Raw genomic sequence first — 27,623 nt, 5'->3', positions numbered from 1 at the left:
GGCTTCTCCAGGTTCGCACCGAGAGGAAGTTGGGGTACCGGTTTCCGCCGCCAGCACCCAAGATGGCGGCACGAGCGTCGCAACCACAAGCACCACATGTTTCGTGTCCCGCCTCAGCCTTCTCGGGTCTCACTAGACTTTTGCAAGTCACTGTGGGAAACCTCAAGGCGGAGGTGTTCCGCACTCCCGCGGCGATACACCCTCCCATTCCCTGCCCTAAGCCCTCAATCCCCCGCCACAGAAAGCGCTGGAAGCGCCCAGCTTGGATACTTCACCCAACTCCCAGCCCGCTAAGATCGCCCGCCACGAACGCGCGGCCGAGGGGCCCAGAATGCTAGACACTAAGGCCTTCGCCCTACTCATTGGTCGGTCCACACCGCGGGGCGGGCCTAGGTACCCACTGGGCCGGGAATTATGTCAGTCTTGGGAAATCGGGTCCGGAGATGAGGAGGTACACTCAGCCATTGGGCCCTCTCTGCTGCCAATCAGAGGGACATCCGTCGACGGCCCCGGTCTCGGCTCGTTGATTGGAGAAACTGTTCCTAGGGTGCCTGCGGCGGGCGGGTTTCCGAGTGCGGTGGCAGGAGGGGGCGGGGAGGGAAGCGGAGGCTCGGAGCTCTAGGCCGGCCGGTGGCGGCGGCGAGGCCGGGACTCGGGCTTAGGGCCTGCTGTGGCGGCAGCGGCGGACGCCGAGCTAAGCAGCGGGTATCGGGCACATTCCTTTCCTAGAAGGGAGGGGTGCAGCGCCGCGGGGCCGAGGCTTATGGGGCGACGGGCGACGGGATGGTGCTGAGGCGCAGGAGGCGGGGGCCGAGCAGGGTTCCCGCCAGAGCCCGGCCCTGGGCCTGACAGGGAGGGGCCGCGCGCGGGGCCGAGAGGAAAGCTGGCTCTGGGATGGGATGGACTGGGCAGGGTTGAGGGCACGAGAAGGCGTGGTGTGAGGCCCGGACTTGGGAGTGGGGTGGGGCCATCGGCACGGAGGGCGGGGTGGGGTTTGTTGTAAGGGTGGGTCAAGGCCGGGGAAGTAGCACTTGTTCGCTGGCCGCCCCAGGAGGCTAGAAGCTCCGGCGCCGAGAGTGGGCATGGCGACTTGGTCTCAGCCGGACTCGGGTATCCGGGCAGGGTGGGACCAGCCTCAGGCCAGGGCCCTGCCCCTAACTCGATTTTTAAGGGACTTTATCCGATTTCTCGAACTTAGGCTCCTGGGAGGTTTTAGTAATAAATTGCGTGAGAACGGGAGGGTAGCGTAAGCAGGAATTCTGGGTCGCAATTGTGTTTACTCTGACCAGAGAGAGGGAGTGTGTGTGTGTGTGTGTGTACACGTACGCTGTGTACGTATAGATCGCTCTCCCCCTGTAGAATGAAGTTGGTAGATGGGTCACAACGCCGGAGAGGAGAGGGGGTATGTCTTGGTTTGTGAGATTAATGGAAGCTCAAAAGTGGAGACCAGAAACAGATTTACCTCCTCGGCACTGGGCGGTCTGGCTAGAGAACGTGGCCATATCCTTCTGCTTTGGCTCAGAAGGTCATATGAATGAAAATAAAACCTGCCTATGCAAATCCTGGACGGAATAGTCTTGCGTAGTAGGCCCCCCACCATCCTTCTCCTCCTTTTTTTCTTTCCTTTTCTTTCTTTATTTCTTTTTTCTTTTTTTTGAGATGGAGTTTCGCTCTTGTTGCCCAGGCTGGAGTGCAGTGGCGCGATCTCGGCCCACCACAACCTCGCCTCCTGGGTTCAAGCGATTCTCTTGCCTCAGCCTCCCTAGTAGCTGGGATTACAGGCATGCGCCACCACGCCCGGCTAATTTTTGTATTTTTAGTAGAGATAGGGCTTCTCCATGTTGTTCAGGCTGGTCTCGAACTCCTGACCTTGGGTGATCCGCCCTCCTTGGCCTCCCAAAGTGCTGGGATTACAAGCATCGGCCCTTTTCCTTTTTTTTTTTTTTTTTTAAGATGTGAGGATAGGAAAGGGAAATCAGATTTCAAAGTTCAGAAAACAAAAGGCGTTCTTCTTCTGGGTGAAGTGGTGGCCTGAACATTGTCCTTTTGTCCTTCCACACTCTCACTGTTTAATAATCTTGCCTTTTTGAACTGGAAAAGATAACTGTTATAGGTGGTTTTCTCCTGAGAGGTGAAAATTCAGCTTTACTTTTAAGACAAGAAATGGGCTTCTCATATGAAAATAGAAGCTGGGTAATGCACCTGTAGCGGGGGAGGAGGGCTGGTAAATAAAACAAAGGTGTAAGATATTTTGGATGACCTAGTTATTGTCTGCTTATCCAAACCAAGCTACATTTTAGGATATTGAACATTTAATATTAAGTATCTGAGATCCTTTGTGATCAGTACCTTTTATAGTTCTTCTATGATCGGTTGCTATATTTTGGGTTTTTTTTCTGAGAGTGTAAGTAGTCCTTTCTTCCTATAAAAGTGGCCTTTAGGCCAGGCACTGTGGCTCACGCCTGTAATCCCAGCACTTTGCGGGGCCCAGGCGGGCAGATCACCTGAGGTCAGGAGCTCAAGACCAGTCTGGCCAACATGGTGAAACCCCAACTCTACTAAAAACACAAAAATTAGCTGGGCATGGTGGCAGGCGCCGTAATCCCAGATACTTGGGAGGCTGAGGCAGGAGAACCCCTTGAACCCGGAAGGTGGAGGTTGCAGTGAGCAGAGATCACACCACTGCACTCCAGCCTGGGCGACAGAGTGGGACTGTCTCAAAAAAAAAAAAAAAGTGAAAGTGTACTTTGAATGTGTTTTCTGCCTTCTACTGTGAAGGTTTTCCTACCCTGATCATGATGTGAAAAGTATGGAATCTCATCTTGTTGCTTTTGTGATTCCCATTTCAGGTTTCTCTGGAAACCCCCCTGGTAAGTGTGGAGGAGGCGGGACACTCTGACCCAAGACGAAAGGCCTGTAGCTCCAGCCAAAGAAAATAAACCTTAGGAGGGAGAAGGAAAAAAAAAAAAAATCCATCAGCTGTTCCTGAGAACAGCCTGCAGTGGAATCTACAGAGAGGACAACTAATGTGAGTGAGGAAGTGACTGTATGTGGACTGTGGAGACAGTAAGTCACGTGGGCCCTTGAGGGCCTGGACTGGGTTAGGAACAGTTGTGCTTTCAGAGGTGAGGTGTCAAGAAGGGAAAAGTGAATGTGGTCTGGAGTGTGGCCTTGGCCTTGGCTCCACAGGGTGTGCTTTCCTCTGGGGCCATCAGGGAGCTCAGCCCTTGTGTTCTGCCAGGGTGGGATACGGGGTTTGGCACTGAGGAGGGTAACCTGCTGGCTGGAGCGGCAGAGCAGTGGCCTTGATTTGTCTTTTGGAAGATTTAAAAACCAAAAAGCATAAACATTCTGGTCCTTCAGCAATGCTTTCTCTGAAGAAATATTTAACGGAAGGACTTCTCCAGTTCACCATTCTGCTGAGTTTGATTGGGGTACGGGTGGACGTGGATACTTACCTGACCTCACAGCTCCCCCCGCTCCGGGAGATCATCCTGGGGCCCAGTTCTGCCTATACTCAGACCCAGTTCCACAACCTGAGGAATACCTTGGATGGCTATGGTATCCACCCCAAGAGCATAGACCTGGACAATTACTTCACTGCCCGGCGGCTCCTCAGTCAGGTGAGGGCCCTGGACAGGTTCCAGGTGCCAACCACTGAGGTAAATGCCTGGCTGGTTCACCGAGATCCAGAGGGGTCTGTCTCTGGCAGTCAGCCCAACTCAGGCCTCGCCCTCGAGAGTTCCAGTGGCCTCCAAGATGTGACAGGCCCAGACAACGGGGTGCGAGAAAGCGAAACGGAGCAGGGATTCGGTGAAGATTTGGAGGATTTGGGGGCTGTAGCCCCTCCAGTCAGTGGAGACTTAACCAAAGAGGTTAGTGGACCTGTGGTGGGTGTGGGGGGCCTGGGGTTTGGGGGTGGGCTCGTCCAGAATGATTGTGGTCAGAACACAGAGCCCTGTAAAGAGTCAGACAGATTTCAGCAGGGCCTCAGGCACTGTTCTTGGGTAGGGATGGGCTGAACTGTCTGACTTTAGGATTGGGGGCTGGGAGCATTTCCCTGTATTGAACCATTGACCTACCTCTAAATGTACTGTCAGGGCAGTGGGAGGTTCCTACACATGCCAGGGTGTTGACTGCTTGGATTTCAGCATGACTGCTGGAGGCCTGGGGTGGGGGAGGAGTCATGTTGTGATGGGGTTTGATGCAGTGTACATCTGTTGCTAAGACACAAATACTTTATGGACTCTTGCCTTGTATCTCCCCCCACATCAGAACACAGACATACCCTGAAGTTCTCCTTTGTGGTCAGGCCTGTTGTTGTATTGTCCTGATAATTCAGACCTCCTGGGCCTGAGCCAAAGGGTAGATTTGGATAGTTATTCTTGGGCAGAAGAGGGCCAAGGCTTCCATTCTTTGCTCTAAAGGCCCACTGCAGGGAGTAGGGAAGAGAAGGCTGGGAGGTAGAAGAGAAACTGCATTCTGCTGCCCAAGTCAACTTGCTTTGAGCTGTCAGAAGAGATCCTTAGCTCTTGTCACATGGCTGACATACTGTTCTGGGCAGAAAACGATGCAGTTCTTTGCCTTTTAAGATGTGAATGGCTGCTGCTGCCCCGCCTCACCAACATAAGATTGCTTTGAACTCTGGGTTTGTATGACTTTTGCTTGCCCCCCAGCCTTAAGTAGTTGGGAAAAAGGCCCACTGCACTCCCCTGGCCATTAGGGAAGGAGAAAGCCCGATTGGGTTTTTGGAGGTGGCATGTGGAGGAATGTAAAAAGTTTTACAGATGCTGCAGAAATGGGCTCCTCTGCCTGCCAGGTCAGACCATGTTTTCCCTCCTTCCCTCCTTTGTAGCCTTTTCCTGAGCTTAGTTATCTGACTGTTAGTGACTGTCAAAGAGTATGGCTTGTTTTAGGCCAGTGGTCCTCAACTGGGGGTGATTTTGTCCCCGAGGGTGCAAGTGGCAATATCTTGAAACAGTTTTGGTTGTCACATCTTGGGGCAGGGGTGCTACTGGCACCTAGTGGGTAGAGGCCAAGGATGCTGGTTAACATCCTGAATGACACAGGACACCTTCAAACAACAGATTTGTCTGACGCCAAGTGTCAGTAGTACAGGGATTGAGACACTCTGCTCTGTGCTCAAATGGCTCATACTGGACCTGCTTTGAGAGGGACTAGGATTATCTGAGCGCAGGAGCCAGGAACATTTCTTACCTTTCAGGGCCTCTTATTTTAGCTTCTTACAGGGCCACTTGGAACTTCACCTCTTTTCTGCTTCCCGTTTCCCTTTCCTTCAAGTGGGCTCCAATGTTGGCACAGTGTTCTGAAGTATGCTTCCCAGTCTCTGCTCCATGCTCCTCCCCCAGGGTAGCTCCCCCAGGGGTGGGTGGAACTGGGTTTGCTTCTGGAAACCTTGCAGGGGTAGCTCCATATCTGTTCCTGCTGGGATGGGATGGGATGTTTTGGATATTATTGGGTGGGTTGGGGTGGAATGCGATGGGACTTTGACCCTGCTTTCCTCTATTTCTTGGCCCTTGTGAAGGTTGTGCTTTTCATCTCAGGCCTTTACAACTCCCTTTGGGAGGTGGGGTGGGTCAGCATTAGGGGCCCAGGCTGGGTATGGGGGAAGGGAGGATTATTATGTGTCTAGAACAACATTTCCTCAGCAACTCAGGGATAAAAATACCCAGGTCCAGAGCATGTGACAGGCACTGCTGGAACCGGTATTATCCCTGGGGTGGAAGTGCTCCCCCGCTGCCAGGCTTGCTCTGTGGACAGCCATAGCCTAGGCCCTTGTCAGGGATAGGATTCCCCTTGAGATTGGCATTCTGCCCAGAGCAGGGGGGTGGCCTGTTTACAGCTCTTTCCAGGCTAGGAGCAGACTGTGACCAGAGAGAACATACTGTCTCTCTGACCTGACCTTAGGCTCCAGGGGAGCAGCAGTGGGGAGGGAGCTAAATTTCCCCTCGAGAAGCCAATCCAGGGAGTCTGAATTGTGATACTGGGTCTGTGAGGGGCTTCTTTCCTGCTTGGATGAGATGTGGGCCAGGTATCAGGCAGAGAATGCTCTTGAATAAAGCCAGGGTGAAAAGGGAGTGGGGGACATTTGTGGCCAGGAGAAAGCGGAGCACCTGTCTCCCTAAGTGTGGGGCTTCAGGGTTGTGTCTCCCCTCCTCTTGCTTGGGGCTAGGCTTGGCCGGCACTGTGACATTGCTGCACGTGGGCAAAATGGCCTTCCCCTTTTCCGTAGTCTGGCCTATTTTAGGGTGACAAAACTTACGACTTATGGTGGGCCTGGGTGCCCTGGGTTCCTGCCCAGCCTGACTTGTGATCCCTGGCCTTGAGAACTGGCCACTGCCTTCCTGAGGAATGGGGTAACTCCTTCCACTTCCAGCAAATAATTTAGATTCCCAGAGAATCTGCGGGAGGAGTGTCTGCCCAGTCCTGAGTGGGCTGGATGAGCAAGATGCGACAGGAGGGAGGAGAGTGGCACCCCTTCCCCCAGGGCTCTCACTGCGCCACCCCAGCTGACTGGGCTGGGTGGGGCTGCCCGCCCCTGGGCGCATCTCCTCAAGGAGACGGAGGCGGCCCAGGGATGGGCTGGTTCCTTGCGGCAGCTTCTCCAGCTGCCCTGATGCAGAGATTGGCTACCGTCTGCAGCTAGGTAACAGGCGGTGGGAGGGGATTGGCTCCTTCCGCATCTCCAGCGGAGACTTGGGGGAGGAGATTGGCTCTCGGCGCAGCCTAGGTAACGACAGTGGGAGGGGATTGGCTCTTTCCGCAGCCCAGCTGCTGACCTGGGGGAGGGGATTGGCTCTCTGCAGCCTCAGCAGTGACCTGCGGGGTGGGAGGGGGAGGGGATTGGCTCCTTGCGGCAGCCTAGGTAACAAGTTTGGGGGGCGTGGGGGGGAGGAGCGGGAGGATAGGCCCAGGGAGCTTGCTTTCCTCTGCAGCTTGAGCACGGAGCATGGGGTGGGAGTCCCATCTCACTGCAGCCTCTGCGGTGAGCTCAGGGTGGGGGCAGCTGGGCGCCTGAGTGGAACTGGGGTTGTGAGGTGGGAGGGGGCTGCTCAAGGATGGAGGAAGGGGGCTGGGCTGGGCCGCCCAGGCAGCAGCACGGGCGGGGCACCCTTCTCAGGCCCCTCGGAGCTAGCAAGGGGCCACCCTTCCAGCCTGGTGTGCTCCCTGAAAGCCAAGAGCTCCTTGCAGCCCCCTGTCCGGCTTCCCGGCACCGGCTGCCCTGGGGCTCATCTCGCAGACCATGACCCGCCTGGACCGCAGCTCTCACAGTGGTGGGGGCCATGCCAAAGGCAGCCGGCCCCTTAACTCTTTGCTGGCTGGTCACCGGGTGGCCCAGCCCCCCTCTGCTCCTGGGTCCAGGGCTTCTGTTCAGGTTGGTGTATGTGGGGAGACTAAAGTAGTATGTCTGGGAGGTCTTAGGGTCAGGGAGGGTTAATGGGAGAGGAATACCGGCTTAGAGGTAGGGAGGTGGGTCTGATCTAAGGAAATTGCTTTCTGGAAAGTGTGTGTCTGCATTTTAACCCCTGGATGGAAGGCAACACTTTAGGGTTTCTTCAGGCTTGTGGGGAGGGCTCGACTACAGGGGGGTGCCGGGTATAGGAAGCCCAAATAGCTCCATTTATTGGGGTTCTATGCTGTTAGCAGTGGGGGTGGCAGTTGGTGCAGCAACTGTTCATGAGCCACCACGGTAGAGCCGGAGGGAAGCATTTTTGGTGCCCAAGGTGGCAGTTGTAGCTGAGCAGTGATGGGGGTTACGTCCTTGAGTGGGTTGACTGATGGGGATTTGGTGAGTCCTGGGGTATGGTGAGGAAGGGAGAGCACTGGTGTGAGGGGACACAGTGAGGCTGTCCCGAGCAGGGGTGTGGTGCCCCCCTGGGGATCATCTGACTGCCTGAGCTTCCCTGGAATGGAGGCAGCAGCTAGGATCAGCTGAGAGAGAATTCTGGCGGGGATGAGTCTTGAGGTGAGCCTGGGCTTGAGGAGTTGTGGGTGTTCAGCCTTACTCTTGCTGCCAGCCGGGGAATAGGGAATGGCTATAGGAAGGGCTGTAGACAGCATGGCGTTGTCATTGGTTGCATCAGGTGGTTGGAAATGCAGGGATTTTCCTCTCCAGCCCACCCCACCCCTTTATGCAAATGAAATGGCACCACAGGCTGATGCAAGCCTGGTCACTGCTAAGTAATTCTGCATGATAATTTGCTCTTGCTTGCCATGGCCAGCTTCCTCCAAACCAAGTTTTAAGGGGTCCAATCTCCAAAGCTAGAGGTGTCTCCTGATGTTCCCCTTCTTTCTTATGTAGGAGTGAGGCGGCCCTGCCTTTTGGCTGGGTGTGTCTTGGTCCAGACCCTAATTCTTCCCACCCTTATGGTGATAGTCACGTTAATGGTTTTGCTAGTGGCTCTTTTTTTTTTTTTTTTGTGGGAAGGGGATAGTGTCTGGAAGTAGATGAATGAACATTTGCTGGTGCAGAGGGACCAGGGGGTAAAGGCTGGCAGGTAAAGAGCTGGGAGGGGCCCCACCCACGACTAACTGGAGTGACACTAGGAGGGAACTCTGAGGGGCAGGACAGAGAAGGGACCCTGGGACCTCAGAGCTAAAGTCATATGATTTGTCTTTCAGGACATAGATCTGATTGACATCCTTTGGCGACAGGATATTGATCTGGGGGCTGGGCGTGAGGTTTTTGACTATAGTCATCGCCAGAAGGAGCAGGATGTGGAGAAGGAGCTGCGAGATGGAGGCGAGCAGGACACCTGGGCAGGCGAGGGCGCGGAAGCTCTGGCACGGAACCTGCTAGTGGATGGAGAGACTGGGGAGAGCTTCCCTGCACAGGTACCATCGCCCCTGCTCACTGGGCTCTCTTTTTGTCCCTACTTCCCTTCCCTGACACAAACCAGGCTGGAGTTCTTCCAGAAACTTCCCTTAGAGAAGACAGGTTGTGGGGTGGACCTGAATTTCTGTTTTGGGTTGGGGTCTATAAGTCACAGTGGCTGAGCCTTGGAAGGGGGAGTGGAAAGCAGCAGATGCAGAAGGGCCGGGCCTTGGCAACAGACAATGCAAGGGAGGCAGAGCATCTAGCATCTTCCTGCTTGCTTCAGGACTCTTTCACTGTCCTTTCTGTTGTTCCTGGGAGTTTGGGACTCCGGGCCAGCCATTAGCCTGGGAATGGGAGGGAGACTGCAGGCCTTCAGCCATTCTGGGAAAGAAGTTTCAGCCCCAGGCAGCCAAGGCTCAGATCAGTCAGACTTACAGTTCCTGTTGCCACAGGTGCCTAGTGGGGAGGACCAGACGGCCCTGTCCCTGGAAGAGTGCCTTAGGCTGCTGGAAGCCACCTGCCCCTTTGGGGAGAATGCTGAGGTGAGGAGGACTCCAGTGAGAGCCCACCAAATGAGCAGGGCAGCCTGTATCTGGTGTGTCCCTCCATGGCTGAGGGGCCAGCTCTTGTTCTGGCTGCTGGGGGTAAATGCAGAGGAAGGAAGAACAGAAACAGACTCCAGGTGGTAATCTCTGGGAGGAAAGCACAAGGTCTTTCCTTCCCCCTTGTTAAAGCCTCTGTGTTTTGCCCTAGTTTCCAGCAGACATTTCCAGCATAACAGAAGCAGTGCCTACTGAGAGTGAGCCCCCAGCTCTTCAGAACAACCTCTTGTCTCCTCTTCTGACCGGGACAGAGTCACCATTTGATTTGGAACAGCAGTGGCAAGATCTCATGTCCATCATGGAAATGCAGGTAGGATTATCGGAACTGGGCACAAACCTATTGGATTTTGCACAGCGTGTCTTAGCACTCAGTTGCTTTTCCATCTCTGAGGAGAGAAAGTGTAATACTTTCTCTGATCCATAGAAAAGTGGGGACAATGAGAGGAAACCTGTCCAGGTGTGTCCTTGGGGCAAGGGAGGTGAAGACAGGTAGGGGTTGGCTTAAATAAAACTCAGGACTCAGCCTTCCAAATCAGGGCCTGCCTCCTGGGTGTGCCTTCTTCCTTTCCTTCAGGCAGATAGGCACTTGACTGAATGCTTCCAAAGTTCTGCGTTAATAATAGCTGACATTCACATGGTGCTTCACAGCCATCGTTCGCTCACTTGGCCCTCACAGTCATCTAGTCAGCCTTTATTTCAAAGGTGAGGAAATTGAAGCTCAGAGAGGTTAAATGATGTGCCCATGGTTACACAGCAAGTGGTGCAGCTAGGTTTTCTGACTGAAGTCTGGGTGTTCTTTTCACTGTGTTGATTTTGCAGTAACAAGGTAGTGTTTTCTTCCTCTCCCTCCAAGATAGGGGAGTCTGGCCAAACATGAGGAAAAGCTGATCAGTCTTGTATTAGGGTGGAGCCCACATGGAAGAACCCATCTCTGCCAGGCCTGGTGGATGAAGCTGGGTCAGGAGCTGACACTGTGGGCTTTGGTTTATAGTCTTTTGCCTTTACACCCATGCAGCTGTGCCTCTGTTGGGTGCCTGCAGTGTGTGAGCCCCAGGGGAGGGAGTCAGTTCCTAGTGAACAGTGGTGCTCTTCTCCCCCTCCCAGGCCATGGAAGTGAACACATCAGCAAGTGAAATCCTGTACAATGCCCCTCCTGGAGACCCACTGAGCACCAACTACAGCCTTGCCCCCAACACTCCCATCAATCAGAATGTCAGCCTGCATCAGGCGTCCCTGGGGGGCTGCAGCCAGGACTTCTTACTCTTCAGCCCTGAGGTGGAAAGCCTGCCTGTGGCCAGTAGCTCCACGCTGCTCCCGTTGGCCCCCAGCAATTCCACCAGCCTCAACTCCACCTTCGGCTCCACCAACCTGACAGGGCTCTTCTTTCCACCCCAGCTCAATGGCACAGCCAATGACACAGCAGGCCCAGAGCTGCCTGACCCTTTGGGGGGTCTGTTAGATGAAGCCATGTTGGATGAGATCAGCCTAATGGACCTGGCCATTGAAGAAGGCTTTAACCCTGTGCAGGCCTCCCAGCTGGAGGAGGAATTTGACTCTGACTCAGGCCTTTCCTTAGACTCGAGCCATAGCCCTTCTTCCCTAAGCAGCTCTGAAGGCAGTTCTTCCTCTTCTTCCTCCTCTTCTTCCTCTTCTTCCTCTGCTTCTTCCTCTGCCTCTTCCTCCTTTTCTGAGGAAGGTGCGGTTGGCTACAGCTCTGACTCTGAGACCCTGGATCTGGAAGAGGCCGAGGGTGCTGTGGGCTACCAGCCTGAGTATTCCAAGTTCTGCCGCATGAGCTACCAGGATCCAGCTCAGCTCTCATGCCTGCCCTACCTGGAGCACGTGGGCCACAACCACACATACAACATGGCCCCCAGTGCCCTGGACTCAGCCGACCTGCCACCACCCAGTGCCCTCAAGAAAGGCAGCAAGGAGAAGCAGGCTGACTTCCTGGACAAGCAGATGAGCCGGGATGAGCACCGAGCCCGAGCCATGAAGATCCCTTTCACCAATGACAAAATCATCAACCTGCCTGTGGAGGAGTTCAACGAGCTGCTGTCCAAATATCAGCTGAGTGAAGCCCAGCTGAGCCTCATCCGAGATATCCGGCGCCGGGGCAAGAACAAGATGGCGGCGCAGAATTGCCGCAAGCGCAAGCTGGACACCATCCTGAATCTGGAGCGTGATGTGGAGGACCTGCAGCGCGACAAAGCTCGGCTGCTGCGGGAGAAAGTGGAGTTCCTGCGCTCCCTGCGACAGATGAAGCAGAAGGTCCAGAGCCTGTACCAGGAGGTGTTTGGGCGGCTGCGGGATGAGAATGGGCGACCCTACTCGCCTAGTCAGTATGCGCTCCAGTACGCCGGGGACGGCAGTGTCCTCCTCATCCCCCGCACGATGGCCGACCAGCAGGCCCGGCGGCAGGAGAGGAAGCCAAAGGACCGGAGAAAGTGAGCCTGGGGAGGAAGGGGGTTTGATGCCCACCAAGACCGAAACTGGAGAAAGGCTGGACCTGGACCTGGACCTGGACCTACAGCGGGGACTTAAATGCCTTCTTATCCAATATATCTTCTCAGATGGGATGACTGCGGGTCAGTGTACAGGAAGAGGCAGGCACTGGCTGGCTCAGCTCCACTCGGGTGGAGTGGAAGTGGCCAGACCATTTGGATGGACAGGGTCCTCACCCTACCCCTTTCCTGTGAGGCAAGGGTGATGGTGGAGTTGCTGGAGGTAGAGGAGCTATGTGGAGCAAAGGCCAACAGAGGGGAAGGAATGGACCTGTGAGAGGAAGGGAAGGTGGCAGAAAGTCTCATTTCAGGAAGGAGGGAAAGAAAGAAGGAAGGAAGGAAACCCCCCCCAAAAAAAATCAAAGCGAGAAGAAAATCAGAGGGAAGGTTAAGGTTGGCTCTGGCCAGGATTCCAGGCAGCAGGTTGGAGTGACTGGTGGGCCTAGGTCACTGGTGTGATAAACCCCATTTCACCCCTGGGGGTTACGCAGACACAGGGTGGGGTTGGGGAGGGGCGGTGTTAACTCTTTCTGCTCCTTGCATTTTGGCATCCCTGAAGGGGAGCTCTTGGATATCATCGGCCGTAACGTTTCAATCAAATGGAGCCACTGGGCCCCAACACTGGCTTGGAGATTTAGGGTCAAAGGGTAGAGTGAACTGGAAAGGGTCACGTGGCCCCGTGTTGCAGCAGCCCCAACATCACGCATGTCATTCACTGCCTTGCCACTCCATCTCCCTCTGTGCTCCAGCCACCCCTGAGCTGAGGCTCCCATTGTCTCCATCAGAGCCTGCATGTGAATGCCATCCTCCCTGGGTTCGGTGTTTGTGTTCCCCACCCCTCACAGACTTCCTGAGCTCTTCTGTAAGCTGGGGTAGGGTGCTGGCAGTGCTCCGGGAACTGGGCCTGCAGCCTTCCTCTTCTGGGACTGCTGTGAGGCAGAGGAATGATGGAGGATCTAGTGCAGCAGCCTCCAGGCAGGATTCAGCACAACACTGGGGAGTCACCCTTCCCTCGGGCCTCTGCCTACCAACAACTGGGCTTATCACTGGGAAAACACAAAAAATTACACAACCCAGCAACAACAACAAAAAACTAGTCCTCTTAGAATTTCTTGCGCTTTGATTTTTTTAGGGCTTGTGCCCTCTTTCACTTATAGGGTCTAGAATGCTTGTGTTGAGTAAAAAGGAGATGCCCCAATATTCAAAGCTGCTAAATGTTCTCTTTGCCATAAAGACTCCGTGTAACTGTGTGAACATTTGGGATTTTTCTCCTCTGTCCCGAGGTCGTCGTCTGCTTTCTTTTTTGGGTTTCTTTTTAGAAGATTGAGAAGTGCATGTGACGGGCTGAGAGCACACCCCCCTAAACACACAAGCTCTCAGCCACAGGCAGCTTCTCCCTCCACAGCCCCAGGTTAGCATAGGCTCCTGGAGGGCTGCCTGGGGGAGGCAGACATGGGAGTGCCAAGGTGGCCAGATGGTTCCAGGACCACAATGTCTTTATTTTTAACTGTTTGCCACTGCTGCCCTCACCCCTGTGTGGCTCTGGAGTACCATCTGCCCCAGACAAGCAGGAGTGAAATGAGGGTGGGGGGAAGCACTGATTCCCAGTTAGGGGGTGCCTAACTGAGCAGTAGGGATAGAAGGTGTGAACCTGGGAGTGCTTTTATAAATTATTTTCCTTGTAGATTTTATTTTTAATTTATCTCTGTGACCTGCCAGGGAGAGGGGGGAGAGAGATGCTGTTGAGCACATGACAAAATAAAATAAAATGGATGATTCATTCTCAAGTGCAATTTTTCCCCACTTTGAATTTAAATTGAGAATAAAGGAAATGGACTCATTGTAGGGAGGACTGGCCATTGTGTGGCTAAGGCAGAGCTCACATGGGAAGATGGGTGGAGAACTGAGGAGGTTGACAATGGGGAACTTTAAAAGGCAAATCTTAAATACTGTATTAAACCTTGGGGGCAGGCATCAGGCACCATGTACTTCATAGGGTTAGCTGGTTCAATCCTCTCAGGAAGGATTCAGAGTTCTTTCAGTCTTACACAGCTAGGATAGGTGGAGGTGTCATTTAACCCAGCTCTTTACCTGTCCACCTGCTACAAACTACATTTTTAAACTGCTGTTATTTCTCTAATGGCCTCACCTGCCAAAGGGGTGCAGAGCATTGGAGTGTAGTCATGATGTTGAAAACCTGAGAAATCCATGGCAGCGACTAACATGTGACAAGCACTACTGTGTAACCAGGAGAAGGGCCACTAAAGAGAAGCAGGAGACCAGGGTTTAGGACACTAGGAAACCTCCCCAGCTGAGGGTACTAGAATCTCCTTTCCCTCAAACTGCTCAACTACCCACCCTATGAAGAGCTGTAATGTTTCAAAGTCTCTGCATGGATGCTGAAACTTCCACATGCCCATGTTTGTTAGGGCAGGTGTTCAGTAGATGCTGGAAGAATGAACACTCACTCGGCAGTCTTTTTATTGGCAGGGTCTCGCTATGTCTCCCAGGCTGGAGTGCAGTGACGTGATCTCGGCTCACTGCAACTTCCACCGGGCTCAAGCCATCTTCCCACCTCAGCCTCCTGAATAGCTGGGACTACGGGCGCACGCCACCACACCTGGCTAATTTTTGTAGAGACAAGGTTTTGTTATGTTGCCCAGGCTGGTCTCAAACTCCTGGCATCAAGTGATTCGCCTGCCTCAGCCTCCCAAAGTGCTAGGAGTACAGGCGCGAGCCATTGCGCCTGGCTTCTATGAGATTATTGGGCAGGGTTTAGGAGTAGAAGCTATGATTCCCTTAATGGAAGCTGTGATCTCAAACTCCTGGATACCACCCTGTAACCTGGTTCAGCTCAGTCCTTTAGTGATACTACTTTAGTGATGTTTAGAGTTGTACTAAGGAGTGGAGTAGAATTCTAAGAATAATGATTTCTTATGTTTCAGTTTATAAGAGCTTCTCCCCAACTCCCCAGTCTCCGTTGGAAAGGTTTGGTCGTATCAAACAAGAACTCTTTCCTAATTAGGAATTGACTACTGTCTGTAAGCCAGATAAAACCAAGATATGTAAAGGGGTGAAAAAAACAAAACTAAAAGTTAGTTTAAGGCCTGGTCGGCGGCTCACGTCTGTAATCCCAGCACTTTGGGAGGCCGAGGCAGATGGATCACCTGAGGTCAGGAGTTCAAAGACCAGCCCAACCAACATGGTGGAACTGTCTCTACTAAGAATACAAAAATTAGCCGGGTGTAGTGGTGGGCACCTGTAATCCCAGCTACTCGGCGACTGAGGCAGGAGAATTGCTTGAACCCAGGAGGTGGAGGTTGCGGTGAGCTGAGAGCGTGCCATTGCACTCCAGCCTGGACAACAAGAGCAAAACTCCCATCTCAAAAAAAAAAAAAGTCTGAAAAACACTCATACCGGTAATTAAACACAAATTATATATAGAATGGTAAACTGTGAAAAGTAAAATTCAGTTTTAATATTCTTGTACCCTTCCTAGAAATGTATATAGTCATGTGTTGTTTAACGGCCAACATACATTCTGAGAAATGCCTTGTTAGACAATTTTGTCAGGGTGTACTCACACAAACTTAAATGGTAGTGCCCACTACACAGCTAGCCTATGTGCTATACAGCCTATTGCTCCTAGGCTACAAACCTGTACAGCATGTTGCTATACTGAATACTATAGGCAGCTGAAATACAATGATAAGTACTTGTGTATCTAAACATAGAAAAGGCACAGTATAGGCTGGGTGCAGTAACTCAATGCCTGTACCCGCAACAAGACTATGCAACTGCACTCCAGCCTGGTGATAGCCTGGGTGACAGAGTAAGACCCTGACTCAAAAAAAAAAAAAAGTACAGTATAAACAGGGTATTATAATCTTATCGGACCATAATCATATACGTGATCTGTCAATGATGAAATATGCAGCACATGACTGTGTATTTTTGTTCAGTAATTAGGCTATAACTTTTACCTTATTTTGCAACCTTTTTTTAACTTAAAAGACTTAAGAGATTTGAAAAATTCCTCTTAATCCTGTTGCTAGTGTTGTCCCTGGTCTGAGTAAGAATATTTTTGTTGGCCGGGTATGGTGGCTCACGCCTGTAATCCTGGCACTTTGGGAGGCCGAGACAGGCGGATCACGAGGTCGAGAGTTCGAGAACAGCCTGGCCAACATGGTGAAACCCCATCTCCACTAAAAATACAAAAATTAGCTGGGCGTGGTGGCACTCGCCTGTAATCCCAGCTACTCGGGAGGCTGAGGCAGGAGAATTGCTTGAACCTGGGAGGCGGAGATTGCAGTGAATCAAGATCATGCCATTGCACTCCAGCCTGTGTGACAAAGCAAGACTCCGTCTCAAAAAAAAAAAGGAATATTTTTGTTAGCAGCCCCCCCCCCCCCACCATTAGAGAGATGTATAGTTTTGTCTAGGATCATGATGATTAGCTGGGGCATGGGGCCAAGTTGGTCAGCACTGCTGTGGGACTGACCTCTTTCTGTTGGCAGGTAGAGTGGGTGTTCCAGCCTCTTTCTGGCAGGAAGATAGGAGGACTCAAGTAAGGCCTGTGGAAGGGCTGCTACCACTAGCTATCTACCTATGGCAGGAAGTGAGAAGAGGTCCTGGCGGAAGGCTGGGAGACCAACAGGACTTAGGCTTAACAAACGGACCAAACTCTTCAGGCTGACTTGGGTGGGTGTGGGAAAGCTTTGTCTTGACTTCAGCAGTTGTAGGCTTCATTCAAACTGATTTTTTCTCACATCTTACTCATGTTAAGGAGATGGAAATAGACCCATATTTTCAACCTCTGCCCTGCACAGATCTCACCAATGAAGGTGGGGCTGTTTCAGTATCAATAAAAATAGAATAGTGATCTATAGAGGGAAAATCGTGATCTAGAGACATGCTTCAGTGTCATCAAGACTGGCCTCCATAGCTGACATTTCCCCACCCTTACTGGGGAAAGCTGAGTAACAATTAGTCTGGTGAACAGGGAGTTAGCTTCCATAGAGCCTTGTCAAGCTGGCCTCATCCCTGCTTTTATAACCCCCAGCTAAACCAAATCTTGCTGCCCCTCTTCACGTTTGCTTGGCAAACAGTTCCTTATGGAAAAAAACATCCCCAGTATCCATCCTCAGGTCCACTACCTACCTCATCCTGTAGGCACTGACCAAGAGCAACAACTTTAGAAGCTCACACTAAATATAGTTTAGGGCACACTGTGGTGAACAGGTGGACAGCAAGAAGCCTGTTTCCATATTGATGTACCATATGTATACAAACACAGGTACTAGATTGGTGTCTGCTTCTGAGTCATTTTCCCAGCCAAGTATAGAAATTCTGTAGCAAAACCCATGTGCTTCATGATCGTGAGTAGTTAAGCCTTTTCTATCACAGATTCTCCTCTGTTAAGTGAAAGGGACCCACAAACCTTCAACTTGTCATTTTGTCAGTATACCAAAATAACCTTTCTTTTTACCTTTATTGTATTACACTGAAGTCAATCATCTTCTTTGCCTCTGGCTCTGAACTTTGGAGTGGAGAATGAGCATTTGGGGACTATGGGGTATGTGTGAAACTTAACACTACAAGTTCTAGTCCTTGTTCTGTTCACTTCGTGTCTGCCTGAATTAGCTGAGAAACAGAATTTAGTACACATATTGTCTCTGGAGTAGTGTGAGAATCTGGTACCTTGCAAAAGAGGGCTGTTTTCAAAAATTAGCTGGATAGAAATCTTTGTCTTCCTTTTTGAATACACCATACCAACAAAGGTCTTAAAGCTGTTTTGGTGTTTTTTTTTTTGAGACAGGGTCTAGCTTTGTCACCCACGCCAGAGTGCAGTGGCATGATCTTGGCTCACTGTAAAACTGCCTCTAGGCTCAAGCTAGTCTTCCACCTCAGCCTCCTGGTAGCTGGCATACAGGCGTGCACCACCATGCCCGGCTAATTTTTGTATTTTTAGTAGAGACAGGGTTTCGCCATGTTGTCCAGGCTGGTCTTGAATTCCTGAGTTCAAGCAATCTGTCCGCCTCGGACTCCAAAGTACTGGGATTACAGGTGTGAGCCACTGCGCCCAGTCTTAAAGCTGCTTCTTTTCTAGCCTAACTTAAACTGCAGAATGGAGATAGGTTGCACAGTATTTTTTACTTAATTCTAGATGCTCTTCAACTAAGGAAACAAAAAATCTAGTTCACTTGGGGAGAGGTGGAGAATAGACCAAGGAGTTGGCATTCTGCCTTTTGTGTCAAACACAAGTGTAACTGGGCTAATACAATTGACTTGAACTTTCCAATTCTCAGTTAGGGGCTAAAGCAGTAATTGAAGCAATGGGCTAGTGTCCCAAAGCCAGGCCTCAAAGTTGCCCAGCCTGACCCTAACTATGCAAATAGCAAAAAGGGCAGGCTTGGTCAAAGTCAGCTAGGATTTAAAAATCCATTTGGGGTAAACAGTGGCTTTGGTACTATCACAAACCACCATACAAACCAACAAGGTCACAAGGCAGACCCAGTTGTGCCACTGGTATATTTTAAAACAGGTTATTTAATACAACCAAAAACTATAGAAGCTGAATTGTCAGCACCTATTCTAAACTTGATATTCAGCCTTCCCTCACTTTTGCCACCTCATTAGCCTAAGGGGAAAAAAAAAAAAAAAAAAAGCCTTTAAAAGGCACTGCTCTGCTTGCCCCCACAAAGCAGGGCCAACTGTGCTTTTCATCCCAGCAGGATGGTTTTGTTTCACATTTCATTTGCTTTCAACATTCAGCAGTTTATTCGACAGTAAACATACAAGGCCAAGGTCAATTAAGTCATCCATAAAAGAGACAAGTAACTTTAAACTTCACATACTAGATAGGAAAGCAGTAACTTTTGGGGAAAAAACCTCAGTGCTGGACATCGTCAAAACAAGGTGATATGCAGATCCACAGACTGACAAGTTGTCTTGGGATCTTAGGCTCTCCTCTAACAAACTCCTGTAATCCCACACCAAAACACTAGGATGCCTCTCCCTGATCAGTTTCCTACTGCTGAAAGCCAAGACTCCTTTATTAAGTTGAATGCTAATACTGAGCCTGGACTTAGTTCAGTTCTATCAGCTTTAAATTATAAATGAGGACATATCTTCATCAGAAGACCCAACTTGCACATTAATCTGAGCCATCATTTTCCCTTTTACTATGAGAAATAATTGCTTTATAATGCAGATTCCCAATGCCACAGTCCATAAAGATGTGCCAAGCACACAGACAAATCTCAAATGGCGAAAGTTTAAGATCAAATTGAGCCAAGTCTATGACCACCACAGAATTGAGAGTTCTGGAATATAAAGTCATATCTGAAAATAGGTATTTAAAAATTTAATTAGGCGAGGTGCGGTGGCTTACACCTGTAATTCTAACACTTTGAGAGGCAGAGACAGGACTGCTTGAGCCCAGGAGTTCGAGACCAGCCTGGGCAACATTGTGAGACCCCCATCTCTACTAAAAGTTTAAAAAAAAAAAAAAAGAATTAGCTGGGCATTACAGCACACACCTGTAGTCCTAGCTACTCAGGAGGCTGAGGTGGGAGATCTCTTTAGCCCAGGAGGATGAGGCTGCTGTGAGCCGTGGTAGCACCACTGCACTCTAGACTAGGTGACAGAGACCATCTCTCTCCCCCCGCAAAAAATAAAAATTTAATTGCTAAAAATTACTTAAAATTGGTCATCAAAATTTTCAAACAATATTAAATGCAGGGACAATTATTCCTCAGCACTGTCAGGGTGTTTCTGTGATCACTATTCTAACCATTTACAATATTAAATAGAAACTTAAGGCAATGGAGGAGCAAGATTTTTGTTTTACTGGCTCTACCAGTACAAGACACCTCAGGTAATAATGATGTCACAATATTAGCAAGCTCCCCTTTTCTAATAGTAACTGAGATAATTTATTGCCTCTTTAATGCCTGGGCAGGAGGTCTATGATGGTGCAATTTCATGGAAACCGTCCAACAAACATGTTTTTCCACTGCCTGAAGAAATATTCTTTGGCTGCGAGTGGTGGTTCACTCCTATAATCCCAGCACTTTGGGAAGCCAAGGCAGATGGATCACTTGAGGTCAGGGGTTCAAGACCAGCCTGGCCAACATGATGAAACCCCATCTCTACCAAAAATACAAAAATTAGCCAGGTGTGGTGGGGCATGCCTGTAGTCCCAGCTACTTGGGAGGCTGAAGCGGAAGAATCGCTTGAACCCAGGAGGCGGAGGCTGCAGTGAGCCAAGATGGTGCCGCTGTACTTCAGCCTGGGTGACAGCGAGACTTTGTCTCAAAAGAACAAACAAACAAAAAACAAAGAAATATTCTCTGAATACTTTCTCAAGCTGACTTATTTGTTGTGCCTATTTATATTTGTAGCAGTTTGCATTTGTGGTCTCAACAATCAAAAAAGTTGATCCTTAAACCATTGATCTAGTAATATGCTAACTGGCTTTTGAAAATAACAAAATTGTGACTATCTAGCTTCAACTCAGTTTTCACTGCATGCATATCAGTACTACTGTTTTCTCTGGGGGAGAATGATACAGTTTTTACAACAGCTCAGGAATGCCACAAATGACAAGTCAGTCAGTTCCAAAGGTTAAGGCCAAAGTTGACTAGCAGTCCATTTGGGATACAAACCAAGGCTGTAGTTTCATTTCAGTGCATCCGATGGTGCAGAACAGAACCAGAACACCTCCACTTAAACTCCCTTAATTAGCTACCAATGGCTGTGCTACTGCCAATCACCACCAGGGCACACACACAGACCTCTGTGCAGGAAGGCCTGTCTGTGACCCAGACCTTCAGTAAGGCTCCCAAGGTCCATTTATGTCTCCTGAGAACTTTCCTGAGGCGGCTTTCTGAAAAAAGTATCTACACATCAGTTTATTTTAAACAAATGCTTTGCACGAGTGAGTAGTACTCAACTGTTACACTGATTTGATCTCAGTGGAAATCCCATTTCCGTTACAGAAATGACAAGTCAGCCGGGTGTGGTGGCTCATTCCTGTAATCCTAGCACTTTGGAAGGCCGAGGTGGGTGGATCACGAGGTCAGGAGATCGAGACCATCCTGGCCAACATGGTAAAACCCTGTCTCCACTAAAATACAAAAAATTAGCCGGGTGTGGTGGCGCACGCCTGTAGTCCCAGCTGCTCAGGAGGATGAGGCAGGGGAATCCCTTGAACCCAGGAGGCGGAGGTTGCAGTGAGCTGAGATTGCGCCACTGCACTCCAGCCTGGCGACAGACCAAGACTCTGTCTCAAAAAAAAAAAAAAAAAGACAAGTCCAAGGCCAGACACAGTAGCTCACGCCTGTAATCCCAGCACTTTGGGAGGCTGAGGCAGGTGGATCACCTGAGGATAGGAGTGCAAGACCAGCCTGGCCAACATGGCAAAACCCAGTCTCTACTAAAAAAATTTAAAAATTAGCCAGGTGTGGTGGCACGCGCCTGTAGTCCCAGCTACTCAGGAGGCTGAGGCAAGAGAATCGCTTGAACCCAGGAGACAGAGGTTGTGGTGAGCCGAGATCACACCACTGTACTCCAGCCTGGGTGACAGTGCAAGACCCTGTCTCAAAAAGGAAAAAAAAAATCATAGGCAAAAAATGACATTTTAAGTCAGTGTTCAAACACGGGGCCAATTCCTGGAAAATTTTGGATAAGTAGATTTTAGGTCATATAATCTATTACATACCAGAGGCAGGATCTAAACCTAACTTAAAAACCCATGTTTCCAAATGTACCATAGTTTGGAAGTGCTGTCAGGAGTGCTCAATAAACTTTTGGCAATACTGAAGACAGCATGATGCGACCATCTTTACAATCTCTGCAGCACCTGATAAATGCCTATTAAGTATTTACTAAATTAATATGGTGCGACCACTTAAAGATTCAGGCCAGACACTAGATTTTCAAGCCTACAGTGTTCAAGAAATAAAACCATCCAAGTGAGGAAGCCATTTCCAACAGGCTGAACCTATAAGGCAAGAAGAGTTCCTGGTAAGACTTAAGACAGAAATCAGGGATTATAAATCTATAGTTTTATTAAGACAAAAACTGACAGTGTAGTATGAAGTTTACATTTAAACAAAGTTTACACAGAAATCTAACACATGCCTAAAAGGATTTTACAATGTAGCTCTAGATGCAAGTCTAGACAATATCAAGAACTGATGGATCTCATGACTCAAGACAGAGCATTTTGGGTATCAGTTACTTCTTAGGATTTCTTAAAAAATTGTGTGTGTGTGTGTGTGTGTGTGTTTTAAAGTGAACCACTGCCCAATATGGAAGTTTAATCTTCTCCTGAGACCAAGGCTTTTGAAATCACTAAACTCTTAGATCAATTCAGTGAAACTTGTGCTGTCAGTGACTGAAGCCAACAATGGTTTCAGAGTTCAAAGCTCAAAAAAGAGAATGGCTCCAAGAGGTTTCCCCACTAAGAGCACGGGCCCTTGTCTTTCCCTACTGTCTTATCTCCTCTACCACCCTCTTCCTCTTCCCTAACACCTCAGCCAGTGGCTTGGATGAACAAGCTGATATTTATAACTTCGTTACTGGAAAAGAAAGGGTCTTCTAATTGTATTAGCACCTCTGAGACAGAATGATCTGCTTGTACTGTATACTCTCCAATAAAAGACTTTCCCTCCTCATCAATTTCCATCTCCAAAATGGCAACTTTGGTAACTTATGAACTGGCTTAGTCCTTTGTGGGAACAGCAATAAGTTTAGGCAGGGAACACCTTGGCTTATAGGTTTCAGACATTCACAGCTTTTAAACAGTCTCTCACAGTCCTTATTTATGGTGCCAATGACTTTTTTTTTTTTTTTAAGGTAAAATATTCTGGACATAGAAGCAAATCATTAGTTGTCTGTTCTTTTCCATTGCGTCACCATTTCCCCTATCAGGCCCCAAATGTTAATCAAAGTGATGCTACCCATCTCCCTTTCTCCCCTCCCCATCCCTCCCCCAAATAATACACCAGTAATAGCCAAAGACTACACACATGCTACGCTGTAAAAATGCAGAGTTAACACTATTGGGAAGAAGGCTGTGGGTTGTGGAGATGCTCTTTGAAGATCTACAGTATTTTTTTGCTCTCCCACACACCCAATTCTGCAAGTTTTGTCCTTCATAGAAGGCCCTTTGCTTTTCTCAGCAAAGTGCAGAAAAGGTTGCCTTGAAACACTTATCCCCTTTCCCCTCCACTGGGATGGGTGTGCAAACTATACAGCTTGAAACGGCTTTAAAGCACTTGGGCTGCTGCAGGGCACAGAAACTATACTGGCTCTTCAAAGGACATCTTCTCAAGCCACCTCTATGGTGCCAAGACAAGTAGAACTCCTTCCCTTCCCACTTGAAACCCAGTCAGATGTGACAGGGGCTGGTACTCAGGAGCGTTAATTCTTGTCATCTTTTTTGTCATCATCCTCCGAGGGGTAGGAATGCCACGTCAGCCTTTCCTCATAGAAGGATATGACAACCTGTGGGCACTTGACATTGGCTTCCTTGGCAGGGACCAGGTCAGCCTCATCAGAGTTTTTCCTGCAGAATAAAGCAAAGAGAGACTTTGAGATCAGGTGCTGGTGGTCTATCCTAAGCACTAACCCAGGGGATAGTGCTTTAAAAATAGTAATTTTATAAAATTGGCTAGGGAACAACGAAAATGTGGCCCAAGCAGCATTTACTGGCAATTTTATGTTAAGTGACATCCTCAGAGTGACATCCTCTCCTGTTGAAAATTCCCTCTCAGGATTCGTGTATGTCAAAAGTAAGGTCAATGGACTTAACCGATCACATCTGAACATCTGGGCAAGGCCCCCAAAAGCATGACTCTCTAGATTCTCTGAAGGAAGAGAGGCTATCTAGATTCTCTGAGGGAAGAGAAGATACCACACTCCTCCAAAAGCCATATCCCAGCTGATAAGAACCCACGGAGAAATCCTGGCTTTGTCATAGGATTTTTTTTTTTTTTTTTTTTGAGATGGAGTCTCACTCTGTTGCCCAGGCTGGAGTACAGTGGCGTGATCTCGGCTCACCACAACCTCCGCCTCCTGGGTTCAAGCGATTTTCCTGCCTCAGCCTCCCCTAGTAGCTAGGATTGTAGGTGCACACCACCACGCCCAGCTAATTTTTATATTTTTAGTAGAGATGGGGTTTTGCCATCTTTACTAAAGATATTGGCCAGGCTCATCTTGAACTCCTGACCTCAGGTGATCCACCTGCCTCAGCCTCCCAAAGTGGGATTACAGGCATGAGCCACCACGCCCGGCCTGTAATAGGATTAAATACCACATCTGGCATTGGCCAGAGCAAATGAAGGTGGACACATTTTTGCATAATCGTAATTACACTGACACTTCCAAATGCTATCCTCACACAACTTCCAGGTGCTTTGAAATGATGTTTCAGCATTGGGAGGTAGGAAATGAGGGAGCTGTATTTTTCTAAATTTTAAAATGTTTTCAAAATTTGAAAATCATACACATTATAAGGGAATTAGGAGTAAACTCTGAGGCCGGGAGCAGTAGCTCATGCCTATAATCCCAGCACTTTGGGAGGCCAAGGTGGGCAGGCCCAGGAGTTCGAGACCAGCCTGGTCAACATGGCAAAACTCCGTTGCTACTAAAAATACAAAAATTAGCCAGGCATGGTGGCATGTGCCTGTAATTCCAGCTACTCGGGAGGCTGAGGCACAAGAATAGCTTGAACCTGGGAGGTGGAGGTTGTAGTGAACATAGATCACCCCACTGCACTCCAGCCTGGGTGACACAGCGAGACTGTCTCATTTAAAAAAAAACAAAAAAAACCCCAAAAACTATTGTCTTCAGGTTACTAGGCATGTCCTAGACAGAAGCAGTAGCATAAGGCAAGCAGGAGACACCTGATGAGATCTCTGACAAAGCACCACCCCAAATCTCCAAAACCTCAACAACAGGAAACCAGAGCCACACAGTCCCATGGAGCAGAAGAGTAAGCTGATAATCTATGTTTTTGAACAATGGACCCAAGAGAATGGGAGGGAAATGGGAATCTGAAGCATGCTGCCATTTGCTAACAGCTGAACAACACGCATTGAGTTAAATTCAGTCATTTCACTCCCTAGAAATATTTACTACTTTTGGAAATATACAAAAATCTCTATTCTCCAGTAAAATAACTTTTTAAAATGTACTTGGTCTTATAGTCAAATCCAGTTTTAACCTGTAGACAGCAGTGGGTCGGCCAGGTGCAGTGGTTCACCTGAAGTCAGGAGTTTGAGACCAGCCTGGCCAACACGGTGAAACCCCATCTCTACTAATAATACAAAAATCAGCCAGGCGTAGTAGCGCGTGCCTATAATCCCAGCTACTTGAGAGGCTGAGGCAGGAGAATCGTTGAACTCGGGGGGCGGAGGTTGCAGTGAGCTGAGATCGCTCCACTGCACTCCAGCCTGGGCGAAAGAGCGAGACTCTGTCTCAAAAAAAAAAAAAAAAAAAAAAAAAAGATAGTAGTAAGTCAACCAAAGGAGTGCAAATCTTAAGCAATATGGAGATACTACTGTAACTCACACTGGTCACATGCAGAAAAAGTATATTCTAGCTAGACTGAGTAACTCATGGTGTAACTTCTCCCACCCCATAAGCAGCACCTTAAAAATGAACTTTTCTCCTATAGGTTAACAATAAATCAGCTAAAAGAGGGGCAGCTTCAGTAACCGCCTAAGGAATACATAGGAAGAGAATAAGGTAGGTAGTTGTGACTCTGGCTTTCAGTGGTGCTAAAGTTAGGCCCCTCCAGCCATACTGTAAAATAAGATATTAGTACAGAAACAAGTTTCAGAGTAAGTTCTGGACTGACAAAAGGACAAAGCTCCACAGACATTGTATGTGTGTGTGTGTATTTTAAAGGACAAAGTTTGTAGAATGCTGCCTTCATTGGCAATGGCTTAGAATTATTCCTTCCTAACTTTAAATACAATGATTGCTATCCACTTTGTGGGGAGAATCAGCAAGAAATAGAAGAATGGCCTTCTTTTGACAGAGTAGGAAAATTACAGAGATTGCTGGGATAACTATCTTCATTAGGCTGTTGCATGGAGTGTTACTATCACTGGTATTTGTACTCATAATGGAAAAAAGCAGGCTTGCTCTATGCTTAATAGCAGTTAAGGAGCCTTGCTGACCCCTGCTGGCTGATCCTGTAATTGTAGAATCTGCACAAATTGAAAAGGATCCAACAATTAAGGACAAAAGGAAGAACTACAAATTCTTTCCTAACCCTGAGAATTTAGCAGAGTTTCTGATTCTGGGGCCAGCCTCATCTTTATTAAGGAGGTGGTAGAAAGAGAGGGTGGTCCAATCACATTTCATTTTTTCCCCTTTTATTTACCGTAATGAAATGTAATTCCTTCCCACACTCTTTCCACTCTAGATTGTCTCCCACCTCCTAAAAATATGGGCAAAGACCTAGGATTCCTAAGGGCTCCTACCTGTAACTCATGAGTCCAGGTTGGCAGTCAGGCCGAGGGTCACTATCGAAGGACTATGCCATCTTAATTTCACACTTGGGTGATTGGAATTTCGAAGGTCCAGCTCTTTTCCTCTGGCATGAAACCAATGGGAGAAGAAAAAAAACAACCACACAAAGCCACTGGCCGACTCACCATTTCATCAGGAACATGAGCTCTCCACTGGAGTCTGTAGCTCCAATAATCCGCTCCGGCTCCAAACCTCGAGCAAAGCCTCGTGGCTTTTCTGACTGTAAAAACAAGATTGGTAGAACAATTTTATCTATATGGGACTATTATCTAGACTTGGAACTATTCCTGTGTCTCTGATTAATGTAATCACAAACTCTTCTCTTTTTTTTTTTGAGACGGAATCTCTGTTGCCCAGGATGGAGTGCAGTGGTGCGATCTCGGCTCACTGCAGCCTCTGCCTCCCGGGTTCAAGTAATTCTCCTGCCTCAGCCTCCTGAGGAACTGGGACCACAGGCGCATGCCACCACACCCGGCTAATTTTTTGTATTTTTAGTAGAGACGGGGATTCACCATTTAGTCAGGATGGTCTTGATCTCCTGACCTTGTGATTCGCCCGCCTCAGCCTCCCAAGGGGCTGGGATTATAGGTGTGAGCCACTGTGCCCGGCCCAAACACAAACTTTTTTTGCCAATATTTCACCAATACCTTGGCTCAAAATAAGAGAGCTGTTAGAATTCTTTGGAGTGATTATTCATCAATGTCTGAAGCGCATGAGATTCTCCCATATGTGAAAAGGGACATACAGCCCAAGCAAAATCAATGTTTACACCTATCTCTTCACTCTCAAAAAACAACTTACTTTAAGGTACTGATTAAGTCAAAATAGCTACCTCACACCTTTAATGATTAAACATTGAAAACCGTTTTTTACAAGAATGAATTCACTTGCCCTTTTATCTGTCCCCAGCAAGTATCCCATTTACTGCTCCTGTACCATGGATAAAAAGTAAGAGATTGGCCGGGCGCAGTGGCTCAAGCCTGTAATCCCAGCACTTTGGGAGGCCGACACGGGCGGATCATGAGGTCGGGAGATCGAGACCATCCTGGCGAACACGGTGAAACCCCGTCTCTACTAAAAAGTACAAAAAAACTAGCTGGGCGAGGTGGCGGGCGCCTGTAGTCCCAG

General features: G+C 49.1%; 2 protein-coding genes across 5 annotated transcripts in view; one reads left to right on the top strand and one right to left on the bottom strand.

The window, feature by feature from the left end:
* The first annotated feature begins 570 nt into the window (after positions 1-570).
* On the top strand, positions 571-13,729 carry NFE2L1 (nuclear factor, erythroid 2-like 1). 2 transcript variants are annotated; one of them, XM_011999352.1, is made up of 7 exons: positions 626-701; positions 2,850-2,870; positions 3,364-3,875; positions 8,644-8,856; positions 9,292-9,381; positions 9,593-9,751; positions 10,546-13,729. In XM_011999352.1, the coding sequence occupies exons 3-7, from the start codon at positions 3,366-3,368 to the stop codon at positions 11,890-11,892; spliced, it is 2,319 nt and encodes a 772-aa protein (XP_011854742.1). In that variant the 5' UTR covers positions 626-701; positions 2,850-2,870; positions 3,364-3,365; the 3' UTR covers positions 11,893-13,729. The 2 variants fall into 2 exon arrangements, with proteins under 2 accessions (XP_011854743.1, XP_011854742.1); XM_011999353.1 differs by lacking the exon at positions 9,292-9,381 and having other exon boundaries at positions 571-701; positions 2,850-3,066.
* Positions 13,730-17,504: 3,775 nt separating this feature from the next.
* Positions 17,505-27,623, bottom strand: part of CBX1 (chromobox homolog 1) — a 48,930-nt gene continuing 38,811 nt past the window's right edge. For 2 of the 3 annotated variants that reach the window (XM_011999348.1, XM_011999347.1), the window contains exons 4-5: positions 26,621-26,715; positions 21,994-23,520 (exon numbers count right to left, since the gene is read on the bottom strand). In XM_011999348.1, the coding sequence (XP_011854738.1) occupies positions 23,376-23,520; positions 26,621-26,715 (240 nt within the window). In that variant the 3' untranslated portion in view covers positions 21,994-23,375. Of the gene's footprint in view, positions 17,540-21,993; positions 23,521-26,620; positions 26,716-27,623 lie in introns of those variants that run through there. The other variant, XR_001008135.1, reaches the window with a different exon arrangement.

The sequence above is a fragment of the Mandrillus leucophaeus genome, unplaced genomic scaffold (genome assembly GCF_000951045.1).
Source record: "Mandrillus leucophaeus isolate KB7577 unplaced genomic scaffold, Mleu.le_1.0 Scaffold59, whole genome shotgun sequence".
NCBI lineage: Eukaryota > Metazoa > Chordata > Mammalia > Primates > Cercopithecidae > Mandrillus > Mandrillus leucophaeus.
This window is presented reverse-complemented; position numbering and strand designations above follow the sequence as displayed.